The 12,715-nt window shown below is 37.2% G+C and overlaps 1 protein-coding gene across 1 annotated transcript; it reads left to right on the top strand.

Annotated features, from left to right (window-relative positions):
• Positions 1-1,746: 1,746 nt before the first annotated feature.
• LOC103625457 (vitamin D 25-hydroxylase) lies at positions 1,747-5,481 on the top strand (the record flags this gene model as incomplete). Its single annotated transcript, XM_008644882.2, has 4 exons — positions 1,747-1,912; positions 2,201-2,833; positions 3,855-4,184; positions 4,792-5,481. Coding segments are annotated over 4 exons (1,305 nt in total), but the record flags the coding sequence as incomplete, so codon positions are not given.
• Between the last annotated feature and the right edge of the window lie 7,234 nt (positions 5,482-12,715).

Genomic DNA, 12,715 nt, shown 5'->3' on the forward strand with positions numbered 1-12,715 from the left:
CCGGACCGAGCACCGGGACAGAAGGGTTCCCACCTCTCTGCCGCTCTCTCAGGCTCCTGCGCTTAGTTCTTTTACTTCGGTGCAATGCTGAAACCGGTGTCTTGCCGCAAATGGAACTCCCTTGTTCCATATCCACAAGTCCTGGGCTTAAAAGTGATAAATTACAACAGTCAGTGAGCGGGCACTGGGATAGATAATAAATTTTCGCTGAAAACACCTTCAGTACCGTCAGTACTTTCAGTGAGTGTAATAGGTGTTATCTGTTACACTCAGTGAAAGTACTTTCAGCGGAATATTTGAGATACAGTGTGTTAGTGTAACTATGTAAAAATGGATATTTTTTCTTTGGTTTTGGTTTTGGTTTTTGGTGGTTTTTTGTTGTTGTTGTTTTGGGGTTTTTTTACTTTCTTCTATATCGGGTATTTCTTTTCATCAGCCAGTTTTAAGCTGCCGATCTCCTCTTACAAGCTTCATAAAACTTGACTCCAAACTAGATCTAATGTGTATTTTGGTAATAGAAAAAAAAAGAAAAAAACCCGGTAAATGTTATTCAAGCAAAATACTAGGACAAACAGATCAGAAATAGAAAGGAAAATGTGTTGTCAAATAAACCAAGCTTTCTACTTGCCTGGAATGCTGTATGGAGATTAGTCAGCTGGTCTCAGAAAGGATCCCGGAGAATTTGATGGAACTTGGAAACAGCATATGAGGATTTGGGGGACTGTGGAAAAATACAATCAAAGGGGTTTTATTTTTGTTTTAATAATGTATATCATAGTAATAAAGATAAATAAACTAGATCAAAGTATACAAAACTCACAGATGTGGGCAGAATTATATTTGGAGTGTCTTCTTGTCACATAAAAAAGAAGAACCATTATAACAGTGAAAATACCAAGTTTGCTAAAATAAAATAGTCATAGACTCATAGAATCATTTAGGTTGGAGAAGACCCTTAAGATCATCAAGTGCAAGTGTTAACCCAGCATTAAACCATGTCCCCAAGTGCCACATCTACACCGCTTTTAAATACCTCCAGGGATGGTGACTCTACCACTTCCCTGGGCAGCCTGTTCCAGCACCTGACAATTCTTTGGGTGACAACCCCAGTTGTCACAGAATGTATCATTAGGCTAACACAATTTCATGTTGTGGAGGTCAACAGCTTTGACGTGAAGAAAAATCTAGAGATTTGTATCGGTAAAAATACAGATTTATAATCCTGAGGGAATGTATGGAAAGGGATCTAAGATTTCAGTCCTGAGTTTAGCCTCAGTTTTAATTTTTAAAATGCAGATTCAGATTTTAATTTTTTTTTTCTTTTATCCTGTATCTGCCTTCTGCAGGCTGTATTGTACTTTTCTGCAAAGCATCCAGGGCTAACCACTTGAGGAAGGAGGAGCTGGGCCTAGCTGGGCTCTGCTCTCAGTTGTTGGCTGTCACCACAGCTCTCACTGCTCTCCAAGGACTATATGAAAGTGTCCCCAGTCCTTAGATTGGAGAGCTGGTTGCTTTAGGTGCACAGCAAAGCACAGAATGTAGTGTGGGCTAATTTACTTTATCTTTTGACAGAACAAATTAGCCCACAACAGACTCTCCTGTGTAATGCCACAGCTGTCCCACCTCTGGTCACCTGTATGCCCTGCTGAAGGTTATTCAACTCTGCATTTTGCATTGGTGTTCAGTGTTGTTTCACTTTTTCATTCCTTGTTCTCCAGATTGGGGTGTAATAGCATTTGACACTTTTTATTCCTTTCCTTTCCCCCAAAGATCTTCAGCCTTGATCTCGGGGGTATATCTGCTGTTGTGCTGAATGGCTATGACGCAGTCAAGGAGTGCCTTGTCCATCAAAGTGAAATTTTTGCAGACAGGCCCTCTCTTCCCTTGTTCAAGAAGCTGACAAACATGGGAGGTGAGTGCTAGTGTCTTTCGTATGAAAATGTAATTTTTGTCCCATAGATGAACAAATCACATGAAATATCTGCTTTAGCCGTTTTCGCTACTTGATGTCCTTTCATAAAATACTTGATGCTTCTTTAAAGATATTATTTGGAAAGGATTGTCACTTGTGGACTGTGTTCCATAGCAAGATGTCTGAAATATTTTATCCCATTTTTTATCTTGTTAAATGATTTTATTGTCTTATGGGGGAAGGAAAACAAAGCATTGCATAAAATACCATGTCAAAATATTTTTTCAGGCTTACTGAACAGTAAATATGGCAGAGGATGGACAGAACACCGCAAATTAGCTGTAAACACCTTTCGAATTTTTGGATATGGTCAAAGGTCCTTTGAACACAAAATTTCAGAAGAATCTCTCTTTTTTCTTGATGCCATTGATACATACAAAGGCAGACCATTTGATCTTAAGCACTTGATAACAAATGCTGTTTCAAACATTACTAATTTGATTATTTTTGGAGAACGTTTCACATACGAAGATACTGAATTTCAACACATGATTGAGATTTTTAGTGAAAACATTGAATTAGCTGCTAGTGCTTCTGTATTTTTATATAATGCTTTTCCTTGGATTGGTATCTTGCCATTTGGGAAACACCGGCAGCTGTTTAAAAATGCAGCTGAAGTCTATGAGTTTCTTCATGAGCTTATTGAACGTGTCTCTGAAAATAGGAAGCCTCAGTCACCGCGACATTTCGTAGATGCATATTTAGATGAGATGGATTGCAATGGAAGTGACCCAGAATCTACGTATTCAAGAGAAAATTTAATTTTCTCTGTTGGAGAACTCATCATAGCTGGGACAGAAACCACAACAAACGTTTTAAGATGGGCAGTGTTATTTATGGCTCTTTATCCAAACATTCAAGGTAAGAAATTTGACATTTTGAGGAACTGATACACTTTCCTATTGCAAATTTAAAATGGTGCATTGACCCATAGTCATCACCAAAAAAAAGTTTCTATATATTATTCTATTGTATCATTTATCAAATATACTATGGACAGAGGTGGAAAGCTTGTTTTAAATGCAGACAAAGAGGATATCAAAAATCAAGTGTCATGAGAAAATGTTAACATACTATTTTCTGAATACATTTTTATAAAGTTTTAATATTTTTAAGTATTTCTAATATATTTAAGTTTAGCATTGTGATGCATGATCTGTTGTTGGCAGATATACTAATCTATGTAGTTAATAAATAATAAGAAAATGTAATTAAATATGAAAGTAATAAACTAAATTAAAAACGTACAAGTGTCAGCAAAAATGTAAATCAGGTTGTGGTTAACAATTTAAGTACAATTTCTTTTTATCTTAAGTGCCCCAGTTCACAACAGAGTTACATATTATAGGCAGGAATACTTACACTTTTGGAAGAGCATTAATGGCATTTAAAAATAAAAGGATGTGTTACAGTCATTCTGAAGTAAGACAGCAATAGATGTCTGAGTGTCAGCCCAGACATTTTGTGTAGAAGTTTGGATTGTAGAAGTGATTCTAGTCATGTTTCTGCTTTCACTGCCTCCACTTCACTTTTCCTGCCAAAACCTTAGCAGTGCTTGGTTCAGTTGAGACTTCCAGGATTTGGAGGAAGAGCAGCCCAGATAACTTGGAAAGTTACTACTGGTGCTTTGACCCGAAAAATATTGCTCTAATATCAATTTCACCATTGTTTCAGAATGGGGATAATAACACTACCTGTGGCTAGAAATAAAGAGTCTAAATTTAAAAGCTTGTGGGCTGCTGGTTTTCATATAAGGTATTTCATGTTTCAGTATTCTATTAAAAGTATGTATACACGAATTCTTTAGCTTAAATTGAAATGTAAAGGCTATTACAAAATAAACCTCAGCTTTTTTTCCTTTTTTTCCTTTTATTCCTAACAGGGCAAGTCCAAAAAGAAATCGATCTTGTCGTTGGCCCAAACAAAATGCCCACCTTAGAAGAGAAGTGCAAGATGCCCTACACTGAGGCTGTTCTACACGAGGTTCTGAGGTTCTGTAACATAGTCCCCCTAGGGATTTTCCATGCAACTTCCAAAGACACTGTTGTGCGTGGTTACACGATTCCTGAAGGCACCACAGTCATTACAAACCTCTACTCTGTTCACTTTGATGAAAAATACTGGAACAATCCAGAAGTGTTTTCTCCTGAGAGATTTTTGGACAGTAATGGGCAGTTTGTCAAGAAAGATGCATTTATTCCATTTTCCCTCGGTAAGAGCAATTCCTTCCACTGTTGCTTTTCACAAATCCAGAGATGTGTAACGTGTAAAGGATGGCAATAAATGGACAGAATGATGTCCTCATTCTGATTTAAAGATATTCAATATAATTCAATTTAAAGATATTCAATATCATGCGCTCCAGAGAAAACAAATTTTAGCATGACATCTTTTATATAGATGAGCTCAGTATTCTATATAAACTAGTAAAAATCCACCTTATAGAGTTGTTATAATTGCCAGTTTATAATGACTGGCAGTAGATGTAATTAAGAATATAGTAGGGAAAAAGGCTGAAATTCACAGCATCATTTTTTAAAGCATTTTCTGTCTAGATTGGCACTTCAAGACAAGTTACAGTAGGTAACAAGTGTATCTAAATCAATTTGACAGAATAAGTTCCAGTGGCATTTGTGAGCAACAAATTCTCTAAAATCAGTTTCTTACTGTAAGTTATCACCTATCCTTCTTACAAAATACTACGACCAGGTTCACACAGCACTCTTAGAACACAGAAATGACCATTCCTATTCATCATAAGAGCAAAAATGCAACTGAAGATACCTTAAATCTTTTTAAAACCCTTTTTTTCAATCCAGGAAGAAGACATTGTCTTGGAGAACAGCTGGCTCGAATGGAAATGTTTCTGTTTTTCACCTCGTTGCTACAACGATTTCACCTGCATTTTCCTCATGGAGTGATCCCAGAGCTCAAGCCAAGATTAGGGATGACCTTACAACCACAGCCGTACCTCATCTGCGCCGAAAGGCGATGAAGGGAAGGGTTGAGATGGGCAGGTAGAGCACAGTGCTCCAAGCTACAGCTCAGGATCCACTTTGCCTTCCTTCTATTCAAGTCAGAATAACAAAAATTTAAAGGACTAATAGTTTCTTTTTACGTGGTTTTCACACTAAGAAACCAAACCTGAACCAAAGTTGTGGAACATATCCTGTGTGAAACTGATGTTTTCACTCCAGAAGACTATTTTGAATCTACCTTCTGATACAGTTTCTAAATATTTAATTACTTAGCAAGCCATTTTACTTTGAAAGGATATTTTCATAAGCATGGAGAATATGGTTTAAAATGTTTATGCTTGAATTCATCCGTGGAAATACCATTTACATTATTCCAGCTAAGCCATTCTTTGTAATTCTCCATTAAATTTTCATAGCTAACAGGGGTTTAAAAGGTATCTATTTAAATATCTGTAACCGAGAATAAACTGTATTTTCCAGCCTTGAAAAACAGTTTGTCTATTAAAGCATTTTAATCCTTCTTTCTCCTTGCCCTATCTTCCCAGCTGGTCATAATTTTCTAGTGAACCAGATAACTGTGAATTCACTTTTAAGATCTTTTATGGCTTGCTTCTCACTTAGCACCATACATAAAGTGTTCAAGTATTGCCATACTCCTGACAATCACTGGGCTTTTTTTCTCCAGTATATTGCATTTCCAAACACCTGTGCTCTGCTGGCTCCCAATACAAAGTACTATGTAATGATTAATCTCTGCTTAAATAGTCTGAAAAATCCAGTATTTGTGTTACCAGAGTCACATGCAACTATACTATGGGTAAAGAAAATAATCTGCCCGCCCTTCTGGCCAGAGGAGAGATTTCTGGGCAGGACAAGCTCAATAGGATGGGGAGAAACATTTTAAATTAATTTTAAGCACAAATTTTAGGTGTAAGGTCTACACTTGACTTCTGGCAGCTTCATTTATTATTCTTGCCAGCTCCTGCTTTGTGGTTATTGGTAGATAAAGACTTGTGTCTGCAGACCCTGCAGGAGAAGCTGGAACTTCGAACACAGTATGTTTAGTGCCCACTGTGTGAGGAGAGAGGGCCTCAGGACAGGGTTCAGAACAAAGCATGCACTGAGCAAGCAGCTATTTAAGGACAGGGCTGAGTGTTTGCCCTGGATTTTTGGACAGATAGTGCTGCAAAACTTGGAGCTGCAGGAAAGTTGAAAGGCAGGAATTGGTGTTTCTCTGCTGACCTGATGTTTTCAGCCTATACTGAGGAGAAATACTTCCTTTCTTTTGAAACAGCAAAAGAGAAAAAGCAAAGAGAGCTAATACCAGTCCACTCACTAACAGCCTGTTAGATGCAGCAGGTCCAGGTTAATTTACCCGTGTCTCAGAGAGAGCAGCTCTAACACATGTTCATGTTGCTCTGAAGGGGCTGGGCAGGCTACTCCACCTCCTGAACGACTAAGTGCCTTTTGCAGAGAAGATTTTAAGACTCAGAAAAGAGAGGAAGGAGGCAAACCTCATTGCTGTGCATTGGGTACACCATGAAAGCTGTGAATAAGCCACTCCTAAGATGTTGGCAGACAGTGGGATTAGGAGTCGTGGTCACGGTTTTTCTGGATACCAAGTAGGTGTTGTGTGCTTGTGAAATGTGCACAAGGAAAAATTGTGGAATCTACTGAACTTGGGTGCCTTCAGTACGAAGCAGCCCTGAAGAGTTCAGTGCTGCAGTTTTGGACTCATGGCAATTCTGTTCCCAACCCTGTGCTCTTAGATCAGACAGCCAGAGTTATGTTAATACCCAGTCTTGCTTTCTGGGTTGCAAGAACTCTAGGCCATCCTTTGGTTAAAATGTGATTCTAACAGTGCCAACTGAAGTGGGGGGGAGATTAACAAACATCAAGAAGCAGTTCTTGCAGGCACCCATGCTCAAAATGCAGCTGACCAGCTATAATTCCCTTTTGCTGAGGTATTTTGAGATCTAACTCCTGGCTAGTCTTTAATCCATTTAATGAGAACCATATTGATTATATGTCGTTCTGGTTTCTAAATCAAAATGCCTTATAAAAGCCTCAGAATATCAATCCAAACTTTTACCATTATCTGCCAACTTATGGTCTCGTTTAAGCAATCAAATACATTTGACAAACTGTCTTTTCTATAAATCTGTATCAGTATTAGTCATATTTACATGTTTCATTCTCCATCAACTTTTTCATTTTTTTCCCTCTGACTTAGAATTATCCTAATGATCCAATTTAATAATTTGAAATATTGACATAATAGTAGTTTTTTCTAGTCCTCTGGAATTTCTCCACTGTATCAACATTGATCAGTAACAAACATCAGTAGCCAGCCAGATGTTCAGAATTTCCTGGTGGGATGTTCAGATATTTCCAGCTGAAATATCTAGGATAGATAGCAGCTGGCTGCTATTTAACGTTGTTTGGGGATTAAAGGTTGATATATTAACCAGTGTATCTTCTTAACACTGCTGCAGGAGCTGCAATAGTACCACCAGAGTGTCTTAAATCCTCCTTTCCAAATCTCTATCCTTACCTTTAAGTTTTTGGGTTGTTTTTAGCCATGTCAGCGTCCCCAAAGACTGAAAAGGGAGCACTATAAGCATGTCATATATGACACCGAATAAATGCTGAAGAAAAAGCTCACTCCTTACCACTTAATTTCCTGAGCTCCCAGCAGTTCCGGTGATACTGGTGAACACATCCTAAGTGTGAACCTAATGAGTGCAGGAACGTTCATTAATTAATGAATTCAGAAATTAACTATACAAAGGGAGATTTCATAAAACTTCAAGAAACATTACTGCTTCTCTGAAAGCAAATGGTTTAGTCTTACTGTGATATACTTTTATGTGTATCCAGAATGTGTTGTGAGAGAATAACCTAGAGAATTTTACTAATGCTTTGTTTTTTTAGTTTGTCAGTGCTTACTTGAAGTAATTCACCTAACTCAGACTATATAAAAGGATGTAGCTACATTTTTTTCCTTGAAAAATCTCTCATGTGCCAGATCTCAATTTCTCTTCAGAAAGGGATGATGACACAGAAAGAAGTGAAAAGGAGAACATTATAGCCAGTGATTATAATATAACATGTTTGATGTTATGTACACAGAAAAGTGTTTTAACTGGGAGCTAGTAACTATTTAGAGAACTTCTGTTAACTGTTCCAGTGCTAAAGCAGCCTGAGCTCACATAGCAAACAGGTCTTTTCTTGATTTAATGTGTTGTTCTGCTACACAGATTATTAATCTAATTAAAAGTCAGGCTGTCTGATTAGTGAAAATAATGACTAATCTGCACTTTTTTAGCCTGAATTGAGCTTAAGGGTTTGTGCAAGCACTAGAGAGTAGATGAGGCAGATTATGTTGTCATGAAGATAGTGAGTTCATGAGAAAAGTAGCAAGCTCAGAGAAAAATACAGTAAAAAATAGCGAAATCCCTTTGAAAAATGAGTGAAAATTAGATTGTGTAAATTTTGTAGCAATGCATTGGATTGAAAACAAGGATTTGGGATAAACAAGGGGGGAAAAAATCATAATGGTGAAGATACCAGATCAAAATTTGTCTTTGGTTGAGAGAGATAGACTGATGAAAAAAGGTAACATGGCCAAGTTCAGAGGACTATTCAGTAGGAGGTTGAAAGAGGAACTCTCTGTACAAATTGCTCTGTGGAGGTGCAGACATGAGTTTCCAAACCAGCAAGTTTTCCCAGGTGTTTTTTGGCACAGGGCCTGATAATTCAAACCCTCTGTCTAATCAAGATCAAATTAAACTATGGCTCTGGAAATCTCCTGCCTTATTCTGTCCTTTCATAACAATATAAATTGAGCATCAGCAGATTCTCCCAGTTCTAGATTATCCCTTCAGGCATTTTTGAAGGCTGTCAACTCTCTCCATGTCATTAGAATTAAGCAGAACCCACACTCGAGTGGTCATTCCTTCGGAAGGCTGCCAGGCTTCAGGAGACATTACATTTGTTACATTCTTCCGAATAAGTAACATTCCAAATAGATTAAACCCATTAAAATAATGGGAGCATATCAGGAATGTGCAATCTAATCCAATATCTTGCTATTACTGCAGCGGATGGCTGCTTGCCCAAAATTTTACATGTGATGTAGACCAGCCTATAGCAATATTCCAAAAAATAGAATAAACTTACTATTTATTCTGCTGCTGTTTTCAAGTCCTGACTTCCTTTTCTACACTCATGCCAAAAAAACTTAAAGGAAATATTTTTAATTTGTGTAAACTATGATTTATCAGAAGCATGAAGAAATTATTATGTATCAAAAAGCTTTTTACAGTACAGTTAATTTGCTTGGATGCTCATCCACATTAGGCCCATCAGCATCGAGACAACAGGATCCACCCATCCATGTCTCCTGGACACACATACCCACACCAAAACAAGGGGGTAATGGATGCCTCATTGTTCAGGTCCCTCACTAATATAGGTAATACAGGTACAGTTTCATACCATTAAGGAATGAAAGTTAGGGAATAGAATCACTATGGATAAAACATCTGAAAGAATTCCGGCTTTTCTCAGGTAATTAAGTTTCCTTTCTCCACAGGCGTCCCCGTTTAAGGGGTCAAAATGCCCTTTTGGTTCTCTTCAATTCCCACAATAAGCTCAATTTAAAATAATAATAATAATGCTGAACATGCACCACAGTGGAATTTTATAAGCCTAATTCTTCCAGGAAAAACATTGGTACTCACAGCCCCTCTTTAGCTGATATAGCTTAGGAAGTTAATTTAATTGCCTTTTTTTGGAAGCATAAAAATTGCTTTATAAAGCTACTTCAGGACATTTTCAGATCTTGTTCCATTTTATTTTACATTCTGTAAAGACACACCATTTCTCTCTCAAAGAATGTACAGCCTAAACTATACACACTATAGAGAGAAGTGCAACATACCTTAAATATTGCATTTACTTCACCACAAATCGTAGGTATAATCTATAAAATATTCAAGCTCTTTGTGCCATAATGAATGTCATTATTATATAGAGACTGTAAGAATAATTCATTGTTGATTGGAATAAAATTTAGTGCTAAGAGCTAAAATTTGTCTAAAAAATCCAACTCACTTAAACTAATTCTTTTGCTAAGTATATGAATTACATCATCTAAAGCATCCAGCACCTCCCAATGTCTTAAGTATGCACTTTCTTAACATCTAGAAAGGCCCACATAGCTTGACAAATATTTAAAATCTAATTAGCTTTAGCAAACTAACGTTAGATAATCATATTTTAAAAAAATATTTGGCTTCTGATCTCCATTTATTCACAATCTGACAAGTAGACAGATTCTTATCTCTGCCTGAGCTTCAAATCTCATCTATTCTTTCAAGAGGATTCTAGCTCTAGATAAAAAGACTCTCTCTGGTGGGAGAGGCCTTGTGGGTTAAACACATTTAAAATAAAAAGGTTTCAATATTTACGGAAATAAAGAAGTTGACACCTCCAGTTCCTGTTGTTTGAATTTTATTATTTCTATAATTGCGCACATTTTCTTCTTGGTATTAAGGCTTCCATATCAGACCTCTAATTCTAGTGTTTAAAAAAATAGGTTCATAGAGGATCTCAGTAAGTTACGCAGTTCACTCATCAGGTCCCCCAACAATTTTACTAAAAGCTGGTTTTCAGACTTCTTTTTTATTGTCAGAGACTTTCTTAATAGCCCAAGACAATCTATTTCAGTGACTCACAGCCCTCTCAATCCTTAGACAATCAGTCATGTTGAGCCTTGCAACCTAAAGGTGTTACTTCTTGTCCTAAACACTACAAACACTGAAGGCATTACTCTGATTACTCTTTGAAACAGGCTTGTAAGGTAACCTTAGAATGTCTCACTTGAGTCTCATTTTCTCCAGACTAGGAAAAAATCTCTTTAATTAATTTTATCTTTCTCCTTCTCTTCAGGCCACGTCATCAGTCTCCACTGGTCTGTACTGGAACTCTGCAATCTGTCTAATGGACAGGTGTTTTTCCTGGGGTGTGGCATCTGAAATTAGAAACGGTATTTTGGTAATGACTTAGCTATGATGAATAGAAAAAAATTATTACAAACCCATTCTCAAAGACAAATAGAGGAGCTTACTTATTCACTTCTTTGACTGAAAGAAAGCTTAGTTAATATGAGTCAGATAAACTGGCAATACTGCAGATTAATAAACTCTACTGGGATGAATGTCATGATAAAGAAAGGGGCATGCTAAACCCATTTGAATGACTATATATAGGAGCAAGTCTTCACATCTGACAGGCACAGGGGACAAAATCTGCACTCTGCTCCTCATGTGCAATAATTAATGTCAACCCTATCCTCTGGATTTTTGGTATGGTACCTGCATTTTAACCTAAGCATTACCTCTTGTTTTATATTCAATTAAAATGAAGATATTTTGATCTCATTCAAGGTGCAAAGGGCTCTGCTGACCTAGAGAGATGAGTCAGAAGTGACTCATCACCTGTTTTTTGGCAGGATGTTTAGAACATGAACAAATCACAAGGTGAATGGTAGGGATCATTTGAAACACCGTGGTCTCTCATCATTATTTAAAGGCTGGGTTTGTTTAAGATTACTTTTTTTTTCTTCTGAAACCTCACAGATAAACCAGCATACAGAAGATTTCACCTCACTAGAAGATTTTTACTCTATGAGGTTCCACGGATGGCAACATTCTGACAGGTGGCACAGCCACAACCTACCACAGACACCAGTTGCTACCACCTGTGATCTCTTGAAGTCCAGAAATAAAAAAATGACTTGGGGTGTGCAGATTTGAAAAGAAACCCTCCTGTCAAACATTTCTGGTTGTGTTGTGCCCTTTTAAAGGGTGTCTGTAGTGTCACATAGAACCAAGTGTCAATCACTTACATACCTCAAGCATTCATTATTCGGTATTCTGATGGTATCCTTAGATTTCATTTAAAGTCAGACCATTTCTGGACAGATGTTTCACCCTCAGAACCAAAGGAAAACAGTTTCTTCTTTACTGGAACCACTCTCTAGCTTAATGCTGTTATTAACAAAACAAGCAATTGGTAGTTACTCTACCTCTTTTTGGAGGATTTTAGAGTATTGCAGATACCAGGAACGAGACTAATCAGAAGTACTATTTCAAGCTTAAGCCAGAAATGTCTTAGAGAAATAAGAGTAACAAATGGACAACAAAATCATTGAGGGAGGTTCATGTATCTATTAGCTGGATTCATAAAGTTGTGGGGGCTGTACACTATGCCAGAAGGGCCTCTGCCAACTAGAAAGCCAAGTGCCATGCAATGTTTATCCTGTAGCAGCTTAGTCCATTAGCTTTCTTTCCTCTAAAAATGTGTTGCTCCTTCTCTCATTAAGCAGAGGACAAATACATGGACTGCTTACATCCCTATTAAACTAAGATCAGGTAGAGAGCAGTTAAAAATTGTGTTCTTTTGTCAGCTTCATCTCTGAGAATCCACAGTGTAATTTTTATAGCAAGTTTAAGTCTTACTTCAGAAGATATCAAAAGGAAAATTCCTCATTGGAAAAGTGAAAGCAATTCATTACCTCATTTGCCTTAACAGAGACATGAATGAAGCAGCACATTGTCCAGAGACACAATTCTGAAGAGAGCTGGAGGAAAAAAAGCAAAATAAATACTGTGTTGATCATACTTTTTGTACCTCATTTAATCAACTTTGTATATTTATTTTCTCTCATCTAATCTTTATTGGCCACAGAAGGATCAAT

The sequence above is a fragment of the Corvus brachyrhynchos genome, unplaced genomic scaffold, assembly GCF_000691975.1.
Source record: "Corvus brachyrhynchos isolate BGI_N302 unplaced genomic scaffold, ASM69197v1 scaffold542, whole genome shotgun sequence".
Classification (NCBI taxonomy): domain Eukaryota; kingdom Metazoa; phylum Chordata; class Aves; order Passeriformes; family Corvidae; genus Corvus; species Corvus brachyrhynchos.